The sequence below is a fragment of the Macaca thibetana genome, chromosome 16 (assembly GCF_024542745.1).
Source record: "Macaca thibetana thibetana isolate TM-01 chromosome 16, ASM2454274v1, whole genome shotgun sequence".
Lineage (NCBI taxonomy): Eukaryota > Metazoa > Chordata > Mammalia > Primates > Cercopithecidae > Macaca > Macaca thibetana.
In genome coordinates this window covers 16,576,912-16,599,991 of record NC_065593.1, presented here as the reverse complement: position 1 = coordinate 16,599,991, position 23,080 = coordinate 16,576,912, and the positions used below count along the sequence as shown (strand labels likewise).

The 23,080-nt window shown below is 52.5% G+C and overlaps 5 protein-coding genes across 20 annotated transcripts in view; 4 read left to right on the top strand and 1 right to left on the bottom strand.

Moving 5' to 3' along the window:
• The window catches only part of C16H17orf107 (chromosome 16 C17orf107 homolog), a 206,416-nt gene that overhangs the window by 24,104 nt on the left and 159,232 nt on the right, over window positions 1-23,080 (top strand). The window lies entirely within an intron of this gene.
• Window positions 1-23,080, top strand: part of PSMB6 (proteasome 20S subunit beta 6) — a 213,915-nt gene that overhangs the window by 138,336 nt on the left and 52,499 nt on the right. Inside the window, exon 1 of one of the 16 annotated variants that reach the window (XM_050765459.1) lies at window positions 11,460-11,463. The exons of 13 other annotated variants lie outside the window; for them this stretch is intronic. The gene's annotated coding sequence lies outside the window, so the exon portion shown is untranslated. Of the gene's footprint in view, window positions 1-11,459; window positions 11,464-12,308; window positions 12,313-15,073; window positions 15,078-23,080 lie in introns of those variants that run through there. 2 more of the 16 variants (XM_050765454.1, XM_050765465.1) reach the window with 2 other exon arrangements.
• MED11 (mediator complex subunit 11) lies at window positions 1,866-3,868 on the top strand. The gene is made up of 3 exons (XM_050765580.1): window positions 1,866-2,028; window positions 2,231-2,361; window positions 3,318-3,868. Exons 1-3 carry the CDS (start codon window positions 1,944-1,946, stop codon window positions 3,453-3,455), a joined length of 354 nt encoding a protein of 117 aa, XP_050621537.1. The 5' UTR covers window positions 1,866-1,943; the 3' UTR covers window positions 3,456-3,868.
• CXCL16 (C-X-C motif chemokine ligand 16) lies at window positions 4,500-10,878 on the bottom strand. The gene is made up of 6 exons (XM_050765433.1): window positions 10,171-10,878; window positions 9,691-9,829; window positions 9,337-9,419; window positions 5,981-6,394; window positions 5,479-5,542; window positions 4,500-5,376 (listed from the first exon to the last, which is right to left on the bottom strand). The coding sequence occupies exons 1-5, from the start codon at window positions 10,310-10,312 to the stop codon at window positions 5,496-5,498; spliced, it is 825 nt and encodes a 274-aa protein (XP_050621390.1). The 5' UTR covers window positions 10,313-10,878; the 3' UTR covers window positions 4,500-5,376; window positions 5,479-5,495.
• Window positions 11,452-16,959, top strand: ZMYND15 (zinc finger MYND-type containing 15). Its single transcript, XM_050765306.1, has 13 exons — window positions 11,452-12,070; window positions 12,514-12,748; window positions 12,842-12,997; window positions 13,262-13,422; window positions 14,236-14,385; window positions 14,699-14,779; window positions 14,922-15,038; window positions 15,122-15,210; window positions 15,301-15,399; window positions 15,555-15,708; window positions 15,799-15,857; window positions 16,135-16,295; window positions 16,667-16,959. The coding sequence occupies exons 1-13, from the start codon at window positions 11,482-11,484 to the stop codon at window positions 16,836-16,838; spliced, it is 2,223 nt and encodes a 740-aa protein (XP_050621263.1). The 5' UTR covers window positions 11,452-11,481; the 3' UTR covers window positions 16,839-16,959.

Here is a 23,080-nt window from a genome sequence, read left to right as displayed (position 1 = left end):
AGGCAACACAATGAGACCCTGTCTCTACAAAAAAAAAAAATTAAAAATTAGCCACATGTGGTGGCACACACCTATGGTCCTGACTATTCAGAAGGCTGAAGTGGGAGGATCACTTGAGCTTGGGAGTTTGAGGCTGCAGTGAGCCATGACTGAGCCACTGCATTCCAGCCTGGGCAGCAGAGTAAGACCTTGTCTCGAAAAATACATTTTTTTTTAAAAAAGCCACTTTACTGTCATTTGATTAGCTTTTAGGGAAGGATTAAGTCAAATGCCAGACCCATCAAGTGTTTTGTTTTTGAGACAGGGTCTCGCTCTGTCATCCAGGCTGGAGTGCAGTGGCACAATCCATGGCTTACTGCAGCCTCGACCTCTCAAGCTCAAGAAATCCTCCCATCTCAGCCTCCCAAGAAGCTGGGAAGACAGGTGTCAGCCACCAAGCCTGGCTATTTTTTTTTAATGTTTAAATATTTATATTTATATATTATTATTATTATTTATTTATTTGAAACGGAGTTTCACTCTTGTAGCCCAGGCTGGAGTACAATGGCACAGTCTCAGCTCACTGCAACCTCTGCCTCCCAGGCTCAAGCGATTCTCCTGCCTCGGCCTTCCAAGTAGCTGGGATTACAGGCATGCGCCACTATGCCCAGCTAATTTTGCATTTTTAGTAGAGACGGGAATTTCTCCATGTTGGTCAGGCTGGTCTTGAACTCCTGACCTCAGGTGATTCACCCACCTCGGCCTCCCAAAGGGCTGGGATTATAGGCGTGAGCCACCGCACCTGGCCTTTATTTTTTTAAATATAGGAGACAGGGTCTCACTATATTGCCCAGGCTGGTCTCAAAGTCCTTAGTTCAAGTGATCCTCCCGCCTCAGCCTCTCAAAGAGCTGAAATTACAGGAATGAGCCAACATGCCCAGCCCCCCAATTTTTTTTATAAAGATAGTATCTCACTACATTCCCCAGGCTAGATCATTCAGTTTAACTGAGTATAACCTTCATTTGCTAACCTTCGGCAAACTGGTTTCATTTTTGATAATCTTCTATAAACTGTTACAAGAGATCTTTCCAAAAAAGGTAATTCTGGTCATAACACACTTCTTAAAAACACTTTAAAGGCGCAAATGCCTTCAAACTCGAGTCCAAAGTACTTAGCTTCCAAGACTTTTCCTGATTCCGCTCCTCTCTCCAGCCTCACCATTGTCATACCTAACCCCCACCACACTCCATTCACTCCAGGCAGACAGAATCCCTTGCTTGACTCCACATGCGCTGAGCCCGTCACAGCACCATGCTCTTGCCTATGATGTCTGCCTTTTCCACTACAAGCTCTCATCCACGTAGCTCACCTTTAAGATTGAACTCACACCTGTAATCCCAGCACTTTGGGAGGTCGGAGCAGGTGGATTACTTGAGGTCAGGAGTTCGAGACCAGCTTGGCCAACATGGTGAAACCCCCGTCTCTACTGAAAATACAAAAATTAGCCGGGCGTGGTGGCGGGTGCCTGTAGTCCCAGGTACTCAGGAGGCTGAGGCAGGAGAATCGGTTGAACCTGGGAGGTGGAGGTTGCAGTGAGAGAGATCTTACCACTACACTCCAACCAGGGCGACAGAGTGAGACTCTGATAAATAAACTCATGTATAATAAACTAAATAGAGGCCACAGACGGTGTCAAGAAGGCGGACAGGTCTGAATGGCCTTGGGCAAGGAGATATTCCACTGTCGCCTCTGACTACAGGTGGTCCTGTGGCTGAGGCGCCGCAGACCCTGGGAGTTGTAGTTCACCAGGTGGACCGAGTGGAGGCGCGGCTGCGCTGAGCATCCTGGGAATTGTAGTGCTCCCTACACGGTACCCTTTGCGCAGGCGCACACCGAGAGCCACTTCCGGAACAAGCGTCGCGTTTCTCAGGAGAAACTCTAGGTGAGAATTCCCAGAGTGACGATGGCTACCTATAGTCTGGCGAACGAGAGACTACGCGCCCTGGAAGACATTGAACGGGAAATCGGCGCCATCCTTCAGAATGCAGGTTCGGGATGCGACAACCCGGACGGCGGGGAGAGAACGCGTGGCCGGGCTGCACGCACAGGCTGACCCGGCACTTGGAGCGGGGTTGGGGAGGAACTCCTACGTGCGTGCGCAGCGAAAGGGCGGGATTGAGAGGGGCTGGCCCTAGGGCGGGGCTACACTGGCAGTCTCCGTGTGTCCCCTCCCTCTCTCCGCCCTGGCAGGTACTGTCATCCTAGAACTGTCCAAGGAAAAAACCAACGAGCGGCTTCTAGACCGGCAGGCGGCGGCCTTCACCGCTTCAGTGCTACACGTGGAGGCGGAGCTGTCGGCTCAGATCCGCTACCTCACCCAGGTCGGTGTGTCTGGAGGGTGCTGCGAGCGGACCCCAGCTCTGGGTCAAAGCCTCAGCCTTGGGTGATCCCGGGTGGAGCATTAACTGGGCAGGCCCAGACCTCCCCAGCCGGCCGTCCAGAGCCGGTTTCTTCCTCTAAAAGGAAAGAATGGGCCGGGCGCAGTGGCTTGGCAGAGTTCGAGACCAGCCTGGCCTACACGGTGAAACCTGGTCTCTAACAAAAATATAAAAATTAGGCTGGGCGCGGTGGCTCACTCCTGTAATCCCAGCACCTTGGGAGGCCGAGACGGGTGGATCATCTGAGGTCAGGAATTCGAGACCAGCCTGGCCAACATGGTGAAACTCCGTCTCTACTAAATATACAAAAACTAGCTGGGCATGGTAGTGACCACCTGTAATCCCAGCTACTAGGGAGGCTGAGGCAGGAAAATCGCTTGAACCCAGGAGGTGTACTTAGCCGAGATCATGCCATTGCACTCCAGCCTGGGCAACAGAGCAAAAACTCTGTCTCAAAAAATAAAAATAATAAATAATAACCTCACTGGGTAACATCACATGTGCCTGGGAGAAGATGTGTAAATTATGCTAGAACTACAGAACTTTGTCACTGGAAACTTGGCCTGACTTCAAGGCCACGAGGTCCCAGATCCTTATATCCTGAGAAGAGGGGCAGGATTGAGAAGATTCTGAACTTGTCGCAGGGACCGCTACCATTACTAATTTTTACGGTGTGCCAGATACTCTGCATTATTTTATCTAATCCTCAACAACTCTAGGAAGTAGTTATTGTCACTCCCATTTTACAGACAAGATTAACATAAGTTAAATGATTTATTTATCCAGCTACCAGGTGGCCTAACAAATTCAAACTCAGGTAGGAAATGAGACAAGAGACCTGATGCCTGCTTGGAGTAAGGGTAAAGGAGATGGTGCTCCATTGATAGTCTGTCTTGTAGGTGGCCACAGGGCAGCCCCATGAGGGCTCCAGCTACTCTTCGAGGAAGGACTGTCAGATGGCTCTGAAGCGAGTGGACTATGCCCGCCTCAAGCTCAGTGATGTGGCTCGAACCTGTGAGCAGATGCTGGAGAACTAGGCCAGGGAGGTGGACCCGGAGCTCAGAGGGAGACCATCACCTGCGCCATGGGACAGAACCTGAGAACATGTAGGGTGGGGAGTATGGGCACCAACATGCCCTGCTGGTCAGAGTACCCTAGGACAAAGGGGCAAATGGTGGGCACAGAAAAACTGAAGCCCAAGCCTGCCCACAGCTATGCCCTGGCCTCTCCAACAGGGTGCTCCTGCTCTGCTCTCCACAAACACCCTGACAGGCTCAGAGAGGAGATGGAAACTCCCATACCCAACCCACTTCCTCTAACACTTCATGCTGCTGCCCCAGGCTTCCCGCAGACTTGGCCTAACGAAGACACATTCTTCTTCATTCAGAGAGACAAAACAAGAACTAGAGTCTCAATAATAATAAAAGCAATAACAATAAAAACAAGATCAGACTCTCACTGGGGTAGGCAAGAGACTGAGGAAGTGAAACCAGCCCATGTGGTGTCCCAGCACAGCGCCTGCTAAGGAGGGAGGGTGGGAAAGCCCAGGCCTCCGTTGCGGGGACAGGAGGACGCAGGAGAGGGCTGAGGTGGGGAGGAACAACTGGTGTACTGGGGGAGATTTGGGACGAGGGGGAACCATGAGCAGAACAAACAAGCCAGGAATCATGGTAAGGGTGCAAGGGCCTGAGGCCAGTTGTTTCCATAAAGAAGACTCCATCATTATAAAAATAATTTTTAGTAGTTAAAAAACACACATAGGCCGGGCACGGTGGCTCTAGCCTGTAATCCCAGCACTTTGGGAGGCCGAGGCGGGTGGATCACGAGGTCAGGAGATCGAGACCATCCTGGCTAACATGGTGAAACCCCGTCTCTACTAAAAATACAAAAAACTAGCCGGGCGTGGCGGCGGGCGCCTGTAGTCCCAGCTACTCGGAGGCTGAGGCAGGAGAATGGCGTGAACCTGGGAGGCGGAGCTTGCAGTGAGCCGAGATCGCGCCACTGCACTCCAGCCTGGGTGACACGGCGCGAGACTCCGTCTCAAAAAAAAAAAAAAAAAAAAAAACACACATAGGGCCAGGTACAGTGGCTCACAGCTTTAATCCCAGCACTTTAGGGTGCCGAGGTGGGCGGATCACCAGATCAGGAGTTCGAGACCAGTCTGGCCAACATGGTGAAACCCTGTCTCTACTAAAAATACAAGAATTAGCCAGGTGTGGTGGTGAGCGCCTGTAATCCCAGCTACTCAGGAGGCTGAGGCAGGAGAATCGCTTGAACCCGCGAGGCGGAGGTTGCAGTGAGCCAAGATCACACCATTCCACTCCAGCCTGGGCAACAGAGTAAGACTCAGTCTCAAAAAAAAAAAGAGTCCATCATTATAAAGATAATTTTTAGTAGTTAAACACACATAGGGCCAGGCACGGTGGCTCACACCTGTAATCTCAGCACTTCAGAAGGCCAAGGCAGGCGGATCACTTGCAGTCAGGAGTTTGAGACCAGCCTGGCCAACATGGTGAAACCCTATCTCTTCTGAAAATACAAAAATTAGCCAGGCGTGGTGGCACATGCCTGTAATCCCACTCGGGAGGCTGAGGCAGGAGAATCACTTGAACCTGGGAGGTGGAGGTTGCAGTGAGCAGAGATCGTGCCACTGCACTCCAGCCTGGATGACAGAGCGAGACTCCGTCTCAAAGCAAAACAAAACAAAAAATACACATAGAATTTGTCCAAGTTATTATCACCCAGTATGAAAAGCACATTTTATAGTATAACCATTTTTAAATGAGGGGCCTAAGAGAGGGCAGTGGCTGGTTAGTCCTATGTTAGATATTAACAAATACGTGTAGGCTGAATATGGTAGGTCACGCTTCTTCTAATCCACACACTTTCGGAGGCCAAGGTGGGAGGATCACTTGACTCAGGAGTTCCATAACAGCCTGGGCAACGTACAGCCCATACCTGAAAAACGAAAAACAAAACAAGTATACAGTGCCTGCCACGTTGTCGGGTTGATCTCCTTTATTATACCTTGTGTAAAAATAAACCACCATTTACACTCACAAGGTTCCATTCTTGGCTCAGGTATTAGAGTCAGACGCCACAGGTATATAATGAAGCTGCAAATCTGGAAAAGATGAAGAAATTGAGAGATGAGCTCTGAGATCAAGGAGAGTGATGGGGGGATGAGGCTTGAACTAGGGAATCAGATCAAGACATTAACCCTATGACCTGGCCCACAGTAGGTGCTCAGTGAAAATTTGTTAATTGAATGACTTGCCCTCACCTCCCTCTGCAGCTTCATCTCCCACTAGCTTGCTCTAGCTATCTTCTCTATGATGTTGCTGCAAGCACTAGTCCTTGTGCCCATGGTGGCTTCCTTCCCTCTCCACTCTCTACAGTCCCTGGCTGACTGTCCTCAGAGGGCCCAGAGTCAACCTTGTGCAGACAACCTTGATACTTGTATGCAGAGGCCAGGTTTCCAGCCACCTGAGAGCCACTGGGTCAGGATCCCTGTCAGGAAGGCTCTGGGTCCCTGGGGGAAGGGTTCAGAGGTCCAGTTTACCTGGAGAGGACTGCGGTGACTGCCCCCTCCTCTTGCACAGCACATAGGAAAGGAGTGCGGTGAGGATGAAGACGATGGCCAGGAGGGACAGGACCGGCACTGTGGCTGATGTCCCGGCTGTGGGACCAGCATTGTTTTTCAGCTGCTTCTGGTTCTCCCCAGCCTCAAGCCCAACTCCCAGACTGTGGCCCGCAGTGGGAATGGTGGTTTCACTGGGACGAGTGAGCTCTTTGTCCAAGGACAGTGATCCTGCTGGGGGGGTGGGGCACTGGGTTGACTGCAAGATGGACAGGAGCATCTGGGTAGGGGTGCGGATGTCTGAAGATGCCCCCTCTGAGGCCTGAGAAATGGGGGTGCTGGTAGGAGGTAAATGCTCCTGGTGGGCCACACTCCCCAAGTAGGCATGTCCACATTCTGGAAAGGAAAAAAATGAGGAATCAGGACTATCAGGAGAAAAGGTGAAAAAGCAGATAGACGTGTAGGGAAGAAAAAGTAATATCTTTTCCTCACCCATCCCAAGGGTCAAGGCTGATACCCCTATAAATAAAAAACATTAACAAGAGAAAAGCCTAACATTTATTTAATCACAGTTTTACATGACATAGGAAACTTCAGAAATGAAGACCCAAAGACCCAAGGAAAAGTGTATTTTTATGCTTAGGCTTGCTGTGAAGAATAGACAGTTGTATAGAAGTATGATTGGATTGGCTGGGCATGGTGGCTCATGCCTGGAATCCCAGCACTTTGGGAGGCGGAGGCGGGCAGATCACCTGAGGTCGGGAGTTCGAGACCAGCCTGACCAACATGAAGAAACCCAGTCTCTACTAAAAATACAAAATTAGCCAGGCGTGGTGGCACATGCCTGTAATCCCAGCTATATGGGAGGCTGAGGCAGGAGAATCGCTTGAACCCGGGAGGCAGAGGTTGCAGTGAGCCGAGATCATACCATTGCACTCCAGCCTGGGCAACAAGAGCAAAACTCCGTCTCAAAAGAAAAAAAAAAAGTATGATTGGACAAAAAGGGTATGATCTAATGGTAATACATGGGGAACGGGGGGACCAGAAAGGCCTGTCCAGATTCTTCTTGGCCTCCAAGTATAGGGCAGGACCCCTCTGAAACGAGGCCTATGACCTACTTCCAGATGAAGTTAGAGAATTCCTTTATGGCTAGCTGTCACAGAAAAACGGAAACAGCAGACTGAGCTACTTCTGCTGTTTTCTTAATGACCAAAGTGCCATGTTTTGGAGTGTCATGTAGAGCTCCAACAGAGGGAAGAGCGGGTCAGGGAGGATATCAAGCTAAAGGCCAGAAGAGGAAGGCAGTGACAGACGGAAAAGATAGGGGACAAGGAAGTGAGCAAACCACGAGACAAGTGGGTGTCATGAACTGGGAAATCAGAAGACCAGGGTTGGAATCCAGGCTCTGCTGTAAAGTAGCTGTGTAACCTCAAGTAGCTGTGTAACCTCACCCCTTGTCCCTAACCTCTCCGGAAGTGATTTCTTCCAGCTGTAACATGAGGATAATTGTAGTACCAAGGGCCAGGGTAACTGGGAGGATGAAAGGAAATCATATGGGTCTAGGCAGACTTAAAGGCAGTATGGATGACACAGATCATACAAAACTTTAGCTAGGACATGGAAGAACCTTTTGTATTTTAAAGGTTGTATATTTATTTTAAGAGAAAAATACAACCAGTGCATCAAACTTGTGACTTCACAGATGTTATTGCTTAGGATAATTTACTATTTAAGTTTTCTTTCTTTCTTTTTTTTTTTTTTTGGTTGCCCAGGCTGGAGTGCAATGGCGTGATCTTGGCTCACTGCACTCCGCCCCCAGGTTCAAGCGATTCTCCTGCCTCAGCCTCCCAAGTAGCTGGGATTACAGGCACCTGCCACCATGCCTGGCTAATTTTGTATTTTTAGGAGAGATGGGATTTTACCATGTTGGTCAGGCTGGTCTCAAACTCCTGACCTCAGGTGATCCGCCCGCCTCAGCCTCCCAGAGTGCTGGGATTACAGGCGTGAGCCACCGCGCCCGACCTCTCCAGCCTCGCGAGTTGAGATTTGGAGGAAGATCTGGGGGCCTCTACTTAAGTTTTCAAAACTAGTTTGTGCACACTTAAAAGTAATTCATTTCATTGTACGTAAATTTGAACTCAAAAGAGAAGAAAGCATTAAAATATTGAACTCTACTTAATATACATGCTGAAATGTCTTGGGATGAAGTACAACGATGTCCGCAACCTGCCTTGAAATGCACCAAGAGGCCGGGCGCGGTGGCTCACGCCTGTAATCCCAGCACTCTGGGAGGCTGAGGCGGGTGGATCACCTGAGGTCAGGAGTTTGAGACCAGCCTGACCAACATGGAGAAACCTCGTCTCTACTAAAAAAAATACAAAAATTAGCCGGGCACGGTGGCGGGCGCCTGTAATCCCAGCTACTTGGGAGGCTGAGGCAGGAGAATTGCTTGAACCTGGGAGGCGGAGGCTGCAGGGAGCTGAGCACACCATTGCACTACAGCCTGGGTGACAGAGTAAGACTCCATTAAAAAAAAAAAAATGCATCGAGAAATAAGGTGATGGATGATGGATAGAAGGATGAATAGATTATACTTAATAAAGCAAATATCGTGTAAGTGCTGTAAAATTGATAGTGTAAAATATATGTTTATGTAAATATGTAAAATATACATAAATAAAATTGTCGAATCTAGGTGGAGGCATTGGATATTCAGTGTGCCATTCTTTCAACTTTTGTATATGTGTAAATTTTCATAATAAAATATTGGAAAAGAAAAATAGGCCAGGTGTGGTGGCTCACGCCTGTAATCCTAGCACTTTTGGAGGCCGAGGCGGGCGGATCACAAGGCCAGGAGTTCAAGACCAGCCTGGCCAACATGGTGAAACCCCGTCTCTACTAAAAATACAAAAATTAGCCAGGCTTGGTGGTGCGCGCCTGTAATCCCAGCTACTCAGGAGGCTGAGGCAGGAGAATCGCTTGAACCTGGGAGGTAGAGGTTGCAGCAAGCCGAGATCGTGCCACTGCACTCCAGCCTGGACGACAGGGCGAGACTCCATCTCAATAAAATAAAATAAAATAGTACTTTGATTTCAAGAAAAATATTAATAAGTAGACAATAGCACACGTGGTAGAATGAATTGGCAAAAATCATGAAGGTGATGGTGAATGATCAACCCGCTGGCAAATGGGGACTGAGTCTAAGTACTTTGGACAGGATCAGAAGAAGGTTCTGGGAATGTGCGGCCCCAGGGGAAAAGCCTCAGGTAAAGAAGACGGTCAGGTGGAACCCGCTAAGCCCTGGAGGCAGAGCCTGAAGAGCAGTGGGGAAGTCTCACCTTTGAGATCAAGACAGCTCATCAATTCCCGAACCCATGGGTCCTTACTGCCCCCACACACGCTCCAGGAAGGCAACTGGAACCTGCGGAGGAGAGACCTGGGCTCAGCTGCGGCTCCTCCTTTCCTTCCTCATTCCAAAGGCGTTAAGTCGCTACCAAGAGCCCTTTCTGCTGGGACTGGGAAATTCCCCGGTAGGTGCGACGGAGTCATGAAATTTCGGGGAATGGGAGCAAACAGAACCCGGAGATCGGGCTAGGTGCGCCGGGAAGGAGTTCAGGTTTGACCAGAGAGGGTCCTGGACGCACCTGGCAAGGAGGGGCCGCGCAGGCGCTCGCAGAGGCAGGTGAAATTACCTGATGTAGTGTAGACAGTGATGGTAAGCTCTCAGGTGTTTCCGGAGACGATTCATGAACTGAGCCGATGGCGGGGAGTCAGAAGAAATTCTTTTACTACAATGACAGCTTCCAGTGACGGTGCCCTCGTTGCCATTGCCTGAGCAGGACAGAGGTGGTCAGCACGCGTTCCCAGGCCTAGGGTCCCCACTCCGCTGTTCCCTGGCCTCCAATCCACAGCTCCATGACAGCCTCTCCCGTGGACCCAGGGTCAGAGCGCCAGGCTCACCCCACACATTATCACGACCCCCACAACATCCATAATCCCGCCCGGAGCCAGGTGTCCCGGGGCCTCTGTCCCCAACCCCAAGCGGCTGGCTGGCTTTCCTCTTGTCCCCGCTGCCTTCATCAACTCAACTCCGTGGGCCTCATGTCCCCTCCCCAAATCACCCCCTTCCCATGACTGGGGAATCTGGGTCCCCTGTCCCGCCCCCGGCTAACCTGGCGGAGGCAGGCACGCCAGCAGGAGCAGGAGCAGGAGCGCGCGGGCCCCGGGCACCAAGGCCTGTCCCATGTCCGGGCTCCGCGGAGTCTGCGGGGATGGAGCCGCCGCGCTCTTACTCCCAGACAGGCTCCGGCGCATGACGTCCAGCTGGTTTCTCAATGGCTTTCGCCAAGGACTGGAGGAGACGGCGGCCGTCGACGCCAGGTCGCGGCCGGAGAGGAGGCGCGAGCCAGCTGCAGCCCCCGACCCCGCTGCGCCCCGATCGTGCGCTCAGTACCCGGCCCGCGCCGTGCCAGCCTCTGGCCACAGGGAAAACTCGGGAGGAGGAGCTCCCGCGCCCTGCGCCCCCGCACTGGGCCCGAGCTCCGTGGATGGACGGCCAGGAATCTTGGAAGAAACCGAAAGAAAACTCGGGCGGCGGGCGAGGAGGGGCGGGAGGACGGCGTCCCGAGGAGCCGATTCGGTTCGGTTCAGGAGGCCACCCGCCTCGCCCGCCCCGAGCGCCCGCGGACCTGTGAGGCGGCCGCACGGCCGGACCGGCCCTCGTCCTCCAAGGCACTTTCACTTCCCCGCTCCCGGCGCCGCGGGACCCAGCCGCGCTATATGAGCCTCCCGGGCGGCCCGGTGGAGGGAGTCGCCGCCAGCCCCGGCCGCGCGCACCTGCGGGGCCACCACCCGCGGACGCACCGAGCCCGGGGGCGTGGCCGCCCGCTCAGCCGGCGAGGGCTCGGGCAGCCCTGACGTCACGACCGCACCCGCGCACCCTCCACCCCGAGGTATTTACCTTCGAAAAGTGGTGGCGGCTGCAGGTACCGGAGGATTGGGGTGGTCGGGAGGGGCTAGGTCTACCGGGGCTGCCCGTCACGCCGATCCGAGCGCAGGGAACACCCTCGCTCCCACTCCCATACCCGACGGACACGTCCAAAATGCTTCCCTCCCCACCAAACCCTTCCCGATAGGATTAGCCCTCTCTCCTCTCTAGCCTTAATTTAAACTCTGCTTTTGAGGGTCTGAACTCTCCAATGTTAAGCCCCAAATACCATCTCATCCCTGAGTAGTCTTCTCCAACCCTGGTCACCCACTTTCAAGTCCAGCCCCCATTTTCCTCCCTGAACTCCCATCCTCAGCCCTGAAAACCCTCTTCTCAGCTCCTAGCATATTCGTGGATCCAATCCTAAGTGACTCTCAAACCTACCCTCTCGCCCAAATTTGTGACCTAGCCCCAAACTCCATCGTTGCTCTCCTGTCCCTCACCATATATCCCTTCTTTTGCTCAGTCTGGGCCGGGGCCCTGTGCGCCTGAAGACATGGAGTTTGTGTCTGGATACCGGGATGAGTTCCTTGATTTCGCTGCCCTTCTCTTCGGCTGGTTCCGAAAGTTTGTGGCAGAGCGTGGAGCTGTAGGGACTAGCCTTGAGGGCCGCTGGTGGCAGCTGGAGGCCCAGATCAGAAGGCTGCCCCAGGACCCTGCGCTTTGGGTGCTCCATGTCCTGCCCAACCGTAGTGTGGGCATCAGCCTGGGGCAAGGGGCAGAGCCAGGTCCTGGACCAGGCCTGGGGTCTGCCCGGCTCCTGGGAGATGACCCTCCACTCCACCTGCGAGACCTGAGCCCCTACGTCAGCTTTGTCAGCCTAGAGGACGGGGAGGAAGGGGAGGAGGAAGAGGAGGAAGATGAAGAAGAAGAGAAGAGAGAGGAAGGGGGTGCAGGCACAGAGAAGGTGGAACCAGAGGAGGACCGGGAGCTAGCTCCTAGCAGCAGGGAGTCCCCGCAGGAAACAAACCCTCTAGGAGAGTCAGAGGAGGCTGACCGGGAGGCAGGAGGTGGCAAAGATGGCTGCCGAGAGGACAGGGTGGAGAATGAAACAAGACCCCAGAAGACCAAGGGACAGAGGAGTGGTAAGAACCCAGGGCTGGCCCTGCCCTACCTCTTGCCCAGCCATCCTCCCTTCAGAAGCCCTCCCCTGCCACTAGTTCTGAGTGCTGGCCTTCAGGCCAATCTGGCCTGAAAAGGTGTTTTTATTGACCCACAGTGGGTTTTGTTTTTTTTTTAATTTAATGTTTAAACATTACAAGAAAAAAAATATCCAGAAGTCTGGATTTACACATTCCCAAGAAAAATCTCAAGCTCTGACAGGGGGCCTACATTTGTGCATGGCAGCGCGTTCTGGTCCTCTGTAGCAGCTGTCCCCTTTAGAAGGAGTGTGCGCTCTCTACCCAGTGCCCTTTACTCGGTGAGGTTACTTGCCTAGCCCCTGTAGGTATCTGAGTTTGCTACTCCTGACCCTGACCACATGTCTCTCGCTGTCCCCTACCACCTCAACTTTTCCCTCTTTCCCCAGAGGCTGCCCCCCTGCACCTTTCCTGTCTCTTGCTTGTGACGGATGAGCATGGCACCATCTTGGGCATTGATCTGCTAGTGGATGGAGCCCAGGGAACTGCCAGCTGGGGCTCAGGGACTGAGAACCTGGCTCCTCGGGCCTATGCTCTCCTCTGTCACAGCATGGCCTGTCCCATGGGCTCTGGGGACCCCCGAAAGCCCCAACAGCTTACTGTGGGAGATGCCCGGCTGCATCGGTATAGAAATCTGGTATCTGAGGCTGGGGAGGGCTGGGGCCCTGGATTCCCAAGCACCCCCGCCAGCCTGATTCCGTCTTCCCCCCTATTTAGAGAGCTGGAGAGCTTGGTCCCAAGGCTAGGTGTGAAGTTAGCCAAGACCCCAATGCGGACATGGGGTCCCCGGCCAGGCTTCACCTTTGCTTCCCTTCGCGCTCGAACCTGCCACGTGTGTCACAGGCACAGCTTTGAAGTGAAGTTGACACCCTGGTGAGCAGCCCAAAAGCTGCGGGGAGAGGAAGATCCCAACAGTCAGGCAAATAGAAAGAAAGCAGGGTGGTGGGGGCGCCTAGCAGACAGAAGGAGGGGCAGGGACATGAGAAGATGCAGATGAAACAATACAGGCTATTACAGGCAGTTAGAGGGTGTAAGACAAACAGACCGAGGGACATATGGGCAGCTGCTGGGCAGATGGACAGCAGACAGGGCCCACAGAGGTTAACACTAGGTGCCCACCACCCACTGTGTCCTCAGCCCCCAGTGTAGTGCTGTCTTGTATTGTGGCGAGGCTTGTCTCCGGGCTGACTGGCGGCGGTGCCCAGATGATGTGAGCCACCGATTTTGGTGCCCAAGGCTTGCAACCTTCATGGATCGGGCAGGAGAACTGGCAGCCCTGCCTTTTACCTACACCGCAGGTACCATAAGGAGGTCAGAATGGTTGGGGGAAACTGGGCCCAGGTCTTTGAGACTGGGAATTAGATGTCTGGGAACAGGGTCCTGGAGTTGAAGGCTGAGAGTCTGGGGCTAGAGCCTAGATCCCTGGAACAAGGGCAGGGGCTGGGTGTTTGGGGCTGGAGACAGGGTCTGTGAGGCCAAGGACTGAGTGTCTAGGTCCCTGAGAGAGTGCAGGGATTGGGGGACAGAGATCCAAACACTTACTTGCTTCCCGACTCCACCACTAACTGGCAGTGTGACCTTAAACAAACCACTTTGCTTCCTGAAGCCTCCGTGTCCTCATCTATAAAAGAGGGATATGAACATACACGTAAAGGCCCATGGAATTGTTACAAGGATTATCTTGGCTTGATATACTGGAGACACTCAGCAATGGTAGTTCCCTGCCTGACTGGAACCAGACTTAGAACCAGAGTCCTTGCGGGAGGCTGGGGAGAGTTCAAGTCTGGGGTTGTAGACCAGGCAATGGTTCACACCTGTAATCCCAGCACTTTGGGAGGCCAACCTAAGCCCAGGAGTTTGAGATCAACCTGGGCAACATAGACTCTTTCTCTACAAAAAATAGAAAAAATTAGCCAGGCATGGTGCACACGCTTGTGGTCACAATTCTCGGGAGGCTGAGGTGGGAGAATCGTTTGAGGCCAAGAGGTCGAGACTGCAGTGATCCGTGATCACGCCACTGCACTCTAGCTTGGGTGACAGAGCAAGACTCAAAAAAAAAAAGTCTGGGGTTCTAGCCCAGCACCTCAACTCCTCCCCTTCTCCTTCTCCAGAGGTGACCAGTGAAACCTTCAACAAGGAGGCCTTCCTGGCCTCTCGGGGCCTCACTCGTGGCTACTGGACCCAGCTCAGTATGCTGATTCCAGGCCCCGGCTCCTCCAGGCACCCCCGAGGCCACATGCCATCCCTCAGCCTTCGCGGTGGTGCGTGGGGTCTCTCTTCAGGCTTGGGCCCCTCGGCATAGAGGAAAGGACTGGGAAGAAGTTGTCTGGGTCCCAGATAATCCCTCCACATACACACTGACCCCTACCAACAGCACCAGGGCCATTTCAGGCCTTTCCCAGCCCGCAATGGAATCACCCCTACCGACTCCACCCACAGGCCCCGTCCGTATGCAAACCCCCATTCCTCTTACTATGGCTCTCTCAGGGAATACAGCTCCCTTGGAAGAAAGAAGGAGATGGGTCAGGTGGGGGTCTCCCTGACCCCAGGCCCCTCTTTCTTTCATCCTCTCAGGAGACCCCTACCAGCTTCTCCAGGGGGACGGGCCTGCCCTGATGCCTCCTGTGCCCCCAGATCCACCCCGGGCTCTTTTTGGTGAGCTGGAGGGGCCCTGTGGGAGGTAGGCGTAGGGCCAGGGACTGGAGAACCAGAGCCTGGGTGGCTGTGAAGAAGCGGCCTATTAGACTAGAGGAGGTGGAGCCCCCGGACAGGTCCTCTCGTAACCCCCTCCTCCCAGGCTCATGGCAGGATTACTACACATGGCGTGGCCTCAGCTTGGACTCCCCCACAGCTGTGCTTCTCACCTACCCGCTGACCGTGTACTACGTCATCACCCACCTGGTGCCCCAGTCCTGTAAGGAGAGCGGAGTGGGGGGTGGGGGGAAGATGGGGGAGTGAGAATGGCCCACATCCTTAATGCACTGGCTTCTCACCCAGTCCCTGAGCTCAACATCCAAAACAAACAATCACTGAAGATCCACGTGGTGGAGGCCGGGAAGGAGTTTGATCTTGTCATGGTGTTTTGGGTAAGTCACCCCAGGCCCGAAGGTTGGGTATCTTCGTATGGGGGTGGGCACAGGGTAGAACCCAGATCTGTCCTTCTTTCTGTCCTTCAGGAGCTCTTGGTCCTGCTCCCCCATGTGGCCCTGGAGCTGCAGTTTGTAGGTGATGGCCTGCCCCCCGAAAGCGACCAGCAGCATTTTACCCTGCAGAGGGTAAGGGCTGAGGGGGCCCTGCTTTTCAGCCCTGACCCCTCCAGTGACCTCCTGGTCGGGCCCTGCCCTTCTGCCTCCCACTCCCCATCTTGCCTGGTGCATCCTCCAGTTCCCTGACTTCCAGTGGCTTTTGCACCCCACTCCTGGCCCCTCAGGACGGCCCCGAGGTGTCTGTCCGTCCTGGTTCTGGCATATCAGCACGGCCCAGCTCTGGCACTAAGGAGAAGGGAGCCCGCAGGGACCTGCAGATCAAGGTGTCAGCAAGGCCCTACCACCTGCTCCAGGGGCCCAAGCCCGACCTGGTTATTGGTAAGAGCCTAGGTCTCGGGGTAGGCATGTGGGGAAGGTGGGAGAGAAGCCCACCATGGAAGCCAGCTTCTCCCTCCTCTCTGTCTGCAGGATTTAACTCCGGGTTTGGTCTCAAGGATACGTGGCTAAGCTCTCTGCCACGGTTACAGGTGGGCAATGGGGGCAAAAGGGAACTTCTCTCCCCTCCTGCCTGGCCCCTCCCCATCTCCTTTTCTGAAAGTCTCTGGGCTCTCCTCTTCACCATCACCCGCTCCACGAATCTGGGGAGCGCCCACGGGTCCCCCTGCCTCTCTCTGTGTCTGTCGCGGTCCTCCCCCTCCTCCCTTCTGCCCGGTCTGTCCCGGGGCTTTCAGCCCTGTCTGTCATTCTGGCTGCTGGGACGGATCTGGGGAGGGGCCTCTCAGAGCGAGTCTCGCTCCACCCCAGTCCCTCCGAGTGCCAGCCTTCTTCACCGAGAGCAGCGAGTACGGCTGTGTGATGGACGACCAGACCATGGCGGTGGCCACTGGAGGGGGCACCAGCCCTCCCCAGCCCAACCCCTTCCGCTCCCCCTTTCGTCTCAGAGCGGCCGACAACTGCATGCCCTGGTAAGGGCCTGCGACCCTATGTCCTTCCTGACCCTTCACTTCTCTTACTCTCTGGCTCCACATCCACAAAGACCCACCTCTGCCCTGGTCCCTGCAGTCCTGGGACCCTCCTGCCCCCAGCCCAGCAACCTGCCTTCTCTGCCCCCACTACTCGTCGCCCCCATGGTAGGTCTCGACATCCCCCAGCACACCCCTCTTTAGATGTAGCTCACGGAATCTCCGCAACCCACAAAAGACCCCGCGACCCTCCAACAGACCCAACCCTGAGTCTAGCCCCACGCCCTGGAACTCAGAGGGGCAAGCCCCGCCCCTGGAGCCCCGCCCCTGGAGCCCCGCCCCCTAGTCCCTGACTGCGCCCTGCGCCCCCGCAGGTACTGCAATGCCTTCATCTTCCACCTGGTTTACAAGCCTGCGCAAGGGAGCGGGACCCGCCCGGCGCCCGGCCCCCCACCCCCGTCCCCAACTCCCTCCGCTCCTCCTGCCCTTACCCGAAGGCGCCGAGGAGAAAAGAAACCTGGGCGGGGGGCCCGCCGGCGGAGATGAATGCTGATACTATAGTAGACCCCCTCCCAAACACTGAGAGGAAAACGTGAAAACACTCAAGGTCGAGGGGGAGGACAGGTTGGTAAAACACGAAAAGGTAAATAAAATTACTTGTTTGAAACCACTGAGTCATTGACCTTTTGATTACACGCTCATAATTGGGCCATTAAACTGGGAAGGAAGAGAAAGTTTTTGTTTGTTTGTTTGTTTGTTTTTTGAGACGGAGTTTCCCTCTTGTCGCCCAGGCTGGAGTGCAGGGGATGCGATCTCGGCTCACTGCAACCTCTGCCTCCCAGGTTCAAGCGATTCTCCTGCCTCAGCCTCTGGAGCTGGGATTACATGCATGCGCCACCACACCCGGCTAATTTTTGTATTTTTGGTAGAGACAGGGTTTCCCCATATTGGCCAGGCTGGTCTCGAACTCGTGACCTCTGGTGATCCTCCCGCATCGGAAAAGGAGTTAGGGATGACTTACTTTCCCCCAGCCCCTTTTAGTCCCCTCGACGGCTGTCATTTCTTTAACTCAGAGTCAGGGATTGTGACCCTCCTTGGTAATCCCATGGCTCTCCTAATTATGTATTGGCCAGTCGCTTTCCAGCCCCGGTCACCCTCAGGGACCAGCACCAAGGCAAGGAAAGACCAAGCAGCAGGAAGTGGCTTCTTCCTGGGGGCAGGGGAAACAAACAACCTCCTGGGACCATGCAGACCCTTGGTTTGGATTCAGCGAAAGGCCCCAGCCACCCAACTCCACCTTTTCTCACCACATCATATCCAATAATCAACTCCTGCTGAGCTGTTCTCCTGAAATCACTCAAGTCTGAGGCAGGATGTCCATTCCCGCTGCAAAGCTTGCATATCTCATCGCCCACTGCACTCCAGCCCAACAGTATTCCTCCTCTCAAAAAAAAAAAAAAAAAGGATGGGGCGCCATGGCAGCACACCTGTAATCCCAACACTTTGGGGGCAGGGGCAGATCACCTGAAGTCGGGACCATGCGAGACCAGCCTGGCTAACATCAGAGAAAATCCCGTCTCTACCCAAAAATACAAGGCCCGCGGTTTCTCAAGCCTGTAATCCAATAATCAACTTTGGGAGGCTGTTCGGGTGGAATCACAAGGTCAGGAGTCGAGACATCCTGGCTAACATTCCCGCTGAAACCCACCATCTCTACTACAAATACAAAAAAAGTAGGCGTGGTGGCCGCCTGTAAAAAAAAAGACATTGGGAGGGGCTGAGGCTCACACCTGTAATGGCATGAACTTTGGGAGGCGGAGCTTGCAGTGAGCCGAGATCACGCCACTGCACTCCAGGAGGAGACACAGCGAGACTCCGTCTCAAAAAAAAAAAAATAAAAATAAAAATAAAAATACAAAATTAGCCGGGCGTGGTGGCACATGCCTGTAATCCCAACTACTCAGGAAGCTCAGGCAGGAGAATCATTTGAACCTGGGAGGCGGAGGTTGCGGTGAGCCAAGATCGTGCCATTGCACTCCAGCCTGGGTAACAGAGCAAGACTCGTCTCAAAAAGAAAAAAAAAAAAAAAAAAAAAAAAAAAATTTACCCAGGTGTGGTAGCACGTGCGTGTAATCCCAGCTATTCAGGTGGTCGAAGCAGGAGAATCACTTCAACCTGGGAGGTGGAGGTTGCAGCCGAGATCCACTGCACTCCAGCCTGGGCTACAGAGTGAGACTCTGTCTCAAAAAAAAAAAAAAAAAAAAAAAAAAAAAAAGACATCTGACCTCATTTCTCCCTTGCTTCAGTCCCTTCAGTGACTTCCCTTAGCTCTTACAGTGTGGGCTGCCTTAACGATTTCAGTCACTAAGTATAGAAAGGGAAAGACAGAGGACAAATCCGGGAGATACCACCTTAAAGAAGGGACTAAGGTGAACAATTAAGTCCTGTTGATGTTACTCTTAAGTCTCTTTCATTTTATAACATACCTCCTTGACTTTTATTTTTTATTTCATGACACTGATTTGGCAAGACGCAGAATCATTTGTCTCGTAGAATGTTCCTCACTCTGGAGCTGGCTGACTACTTCCTCAGGGTGTTTTTAATGTGTTCACTTATCTTCTTCAGCTCCTGTCAACGGGTAGTTAGAAGATGGAGATGACAAGGCTCTGCTGATGTGGTCCCTGCCAATCTCTGCAGGCTGATCTCATGCCATTTCCTTCCCCTGTCAACTCTGCAGCCAGATGCTTCTAAATAAGGATGCGCTCTCTCACTGTGGAACTTCCCATGTGCTTTTTGTTTTGTTGTGTTTTTGAGACGGAGTTTCGCTCTTATTGCCCAGGCTGGAGTGCAGTGGTACAATCTTGGCTCACTGCAACCTCTGCCTCCCGGGTTCAAGTGATTCTCCTGCCTCAGCCTCCCCAGTAGCTGGGATTACAGGTGCCCGCCACCACGCCCAGCTAATTTTTTTTATATATGGGGTTTCACCATCTTGGCCAGGCAGGTCTCGAACTCTTGACCTCAGGTGATCTGCCTGCCTCGGCCTCCCAAAGTGCTGGGATTACAGGTATGAGCCACTGCTGCTGGCCAGAACTTCCCATGTTCTTGCTCAACTAATTCTTAGCCTAGGTGGCAGCCTAAATGTCACTTCCTTAAGAAAGGAAGAATTTCCTGACCCCATATGAGGTTAGACACCCCTCTCCCTATTAAGCCCTTATAGCACCTTGCATATCCCCTTTCATGACCTTTATCACACTTATAATTTCTTGTCTACCCTTTCAACTGTCAACCCAGAGGGGATGGGTGCTACCTCTATCCCCCAGGGTCTAGCCTGGCCAGGCATATGGCAGCATACAGTAGGAGCTCATTAAGTGCTTATCAGATTGCTTTTCCCCCATACTTTCCACCCTCCCTCCTCATCTTTTCTCTCAGCTTCACCTCCTACAGCCGGAAAGGGGAAGTCTGGGTCTCTGGTGGACTGATGAAAAATAGAACTTTTCACCACTCCCTTGGCCAAAAAATAATCTTTTCGTAATTCCTGACATCTATTACACAACAATAGGAAAGGATGTGGTTATCTCCCAGCGGTGGGGTTAATAAGGATTTGTTTATTCATTTTGTTTCACTGGACTGCTCATTTTTCTTCCACGAACACAAGTACTTTTGTAATAAAAATGCTTAATATACAAATTGCTCTTTAATAATTCACTTACCAACTATTGATTGAATGCACGAGGCTTTGTGCTGAACCTTAGCGATGCAATGAGGGAAAAAGACATATATGGTCTCTGCCCCCATAAAGCTTACAGTTTAGGGCAGGGATCAGTAAACTACGGCTTCCAGCATTTACTTCCAGGATACAGTAAACAAAATGTAGCCCACCTTTTGTTTTTGCATGGCCCGTAAGCTAATAAGAAGATTTCACGGCCGGACGCGGTGGCTGATGCCTGTAATCCCAGCACTTTGGGAGGCCGAGACGGGCGGATCACGAGTTCAGGAGATCGAGACCATCCTGGCTAACACGGTGAAACCCCGTCTCTACTAAAATACAAAAAAAATTAGCCGGGCGAGGTGGCGGGCGCCTGTACTCCCAGCTACTCGGGAGGCTGAGGCAGGAGAATGGCGTGAACCCGGGAGGCGGGGCTTGCAGTGAGCTGAGATCCGGCCACTGCACTCCAGCCTGGGCTACAGAGCTAGACTCCGTCTCAAAAAAAAAAAAAAAAAAAAAGAGATTTCACGGCCGGGCGCGGTGGCTGATGCCTGTAATTCCAGCACTTTGGGAGGCCAAGGTGGGCGGATCATGAGGTCAGTAGATCGAGACCATCCTGGCTAACGTGGCGAAACCCCGTCTCTACTAAAAATACAAAAATAAAAAATTAGCCGGGCGCGGTGGCGGGCGCCTGTAGTCCCAGCTACTCAGGAGGCTGAGGCGAGAGAATGGCGTGAACCCGGGAGGCGGAGCTTGCAGTGAGCCGAGATTGCACCACTGCACTCCAGCCTGGGCAACAGAGCGAGACTCCGTCTCAAAAAAAAAAAAAAAAAAAAGATTTCATGAGAAAATTATTCCAAATTCGAATTGCAGTGTCTATAAATTTACATTGAAGCAGAGCCACAGCCATCTCTTTATGTACTGTCTGTGGTTACTTTCAGGATGCAAATGGCAGGGTTTGAGTGCTGCAGTTGCAGCAGAAACACTACATGACCTACAAAGTCTGAAATATTTATGAACAGGCCCTTTGCAGAAAGTCTGCCAACCCCTAGCCCAGGACAAGATTTCCAAAATGCAGGTTTATACAATGTTGTGTGGGTCATGAAGTCAATTTAGTGAGCCTCAAGCAGCATCTCTTTTTAATGAAATAGAATAGATAAAAATATGTATCACATGTACAATTAATAACTTTTGTGAAACATTTGTTTTACTTATACATACAATATATGCTTATATGTGTATGTGCTGCATTCTGATGTAAAATGTATTTCTTACTGTGGACCATGTTCAAAACATCTGAAAGGCTGGGTGCAGTGGCCTGTAAATCCAGCACTTTGGGAGGCTGAGGTTGTAGGATCACTTGAGGTCAGGAGTTCAAGACCAGCCTGGGCAACATATTGAGACTTCATCTCTACTTAAAAAAAAAAGAAATCTGAAAGTGTCTGGCTTAGAGGGAAGCCTGGAATAAACAGAGAAGTAACCATAAAATAACGGTACAGTGTAATTGGTACAATAATGAGTTACAGACTCTTAGGGGTATATCAGAGGCACTTAAGACAGCCTCACAGCTGTCAGCAAAGGCTACCAGGAGGAAATGACATCCAACCAGTGACCTGAAGGACACGCAGGAGTTAGACAGGTAAAGAAGAGAGGAGCCACCGGGCGCACCTGTAATCCCAGCACTTTTCGAGGCTGAGGTGGGTGGATCTCGAGGTCAGGAGTTCAAGATCAGCTTGGCCAAGATGGTGAAACCCTGTCTCTACTAAAAATACAAAAATTATCTGGGCGTGGTAGCAGATGCCTGTAATGCCGGCTACTCGGGAGGCTGAGGCAGAGAATGGCATGAACCTGGGAGGCAGAGGTTGCAGTGAGCCAAGATTGCACCACTGCATTCCAGCCTAGGCAACAGAGCAAGACTCCATCTCAAAAAAAAAAGAAGTGTGGTGGGATGGGAAGGGCAGCATGGATCTGTTTGGGAAGCTAGTCTCAACCCCGCCTCTGAGCCCTACAAGAGGAACCACAGGCAGAGGCTGAAGGAGTCGTCGCTGTATAGAGCCTCTGGAAGGTCAGCAGGGCACAAACACAGCACAGCACCTGAATCCCTGGAATCAGTGTCACATGAGGAGGGGGATCCCCTGTTTCTCAGGGGACACAGTGTCAGTGTGGTTTTGAGAGGCATTGAGAATCCCAAGGAACCCCAAATTGTGGCTCTATATGATTTCAATATTTTTTCTTTTTTCTTTTTATTTTTTTCTTTTCTTTTTTTTTTTTTTTTTTTTTTTTGAGACGGAGTCTGGCTCTGTCGCCCGGGCTGGAGTGCAGTGGCCGGATCTCAGCTCACTGCAAGCTCCGCCCCCCGGGTTCCCGCCATTCTCCTGACTCAGCCTCCCGAGTAGCTGGGACTACAGGCGCCGCCACCACGCCCGGCTAGTTTTTTGTATTTTTTTTAGTAGAGACGGGGTTTCACCGTGTTCGCCAGGATGGTCTCGATCTCCTAACCTCGTGATCCGCCCGTCTCGGCCTCCCAAAGTGCTGGGATTACAGGCTGGAGCCACCGCGCCCGGCCCTTTTTTTTTTTTTTTTTTTGAGACAGAGTTTCGCTCTTGTTGCCTAGGCTGGAGTGCAATGGTGCAATCTCAGCTCACTGCAACCTCCGCCTCTCAGGTTCAAGCGATTCTCCTGCCTCAGCCTCCATTGTAGCTGGGATTACAGGCATGTGTCACCACACCCGGCTAATTTTGTATTTTTAATACAGAAAGGGTTTCAGCGTGTTGCCCAGGCTGGTCTCGAACTCCTGACCCCAGGGGATCCACCCTTCTTGGCCTCCGAAAGTGCTGAGATTAAGGCGTGAGACACTGTGCCTGGCCAATTTCAATTTTTTAAAATATATTGGGGTTGGTTTGATGGCCGGGATACATGCACTCTCTTGGTATCTGTTGCATGAGTACTTGAATAGGTATTCTCCAGTCATTGCGTGGAATGATCTATAAGCATTTACTGCATCCTGTTTATGATGTTGTTGAGTTCTTCTGTCTCCTTACTGGTTTTTGTCTAGTTGTTCAATCAATTGCTGACAGGTGAA

Coding starts and splice junctions, on each gene's coding strand:
- MED11 (XM_050765580.1), top strand. CDS start 1,944: ATGGCTACCTATAGTCTGGCGAACGAGAGACTACGCGCCCTGGAAGAC. Junction 2,029..2,230: donor CGCCATCCTTCAGAATGCAG/GTTCGGGATGCG, acceptor CCGCCCTGGCAG/GTACTGTCATCCTAGAACTG. Junction 2,362..3,317: donor AGATCCGCTACCTCACCCAG/GTCGGTGTGTCT, acceptor TCTGTCTTGTAG/GTGGCCACAGGGCAGCCCCA.
- CXCL16 (XM_050765433.1), bottom strand. CDS start 10,312: ATGCGCCGGAGCCTGTCTGGGAGTAAGAGCGCGGCGGCTCCATCCCCG. Junction 6,395..9,336: donor GAGCTGTCTTGATCTCAAAG/GTGAGACTTCCC, acceptor TTTCCTTTCCAG/AATGTGGACATGCCTACTTG. Junction 5,543..5,980: donor GTCACCGCAGTCCTCTCCAG/GTAAACTGGACC, acceptor CATCTTTTCCAG/ATTTGCAGCTTCATTATATA.
- ZMYND15 (XM_050765306.1), top strand. CDS start 11,482: ATGGAGTTTGTGTCTGGATACCGGGATGAGTTCCTTGATTTCGCTGCC. Junction 14,386..14,698: donor ATCCCTCAGCCTTCGCGGTG/GTGCGTGGGGTC, acceptor TCATCCTCTCAG/GAGACCCCTACCAGCTTCTC. Junction 15,858..16,134: donor GCTCTCTGCCACGGTTACAG/GTGGGCAATGGG, acceptor GCTCCACCCCAG/TCCCTCCGAGTGCCAGCCTT.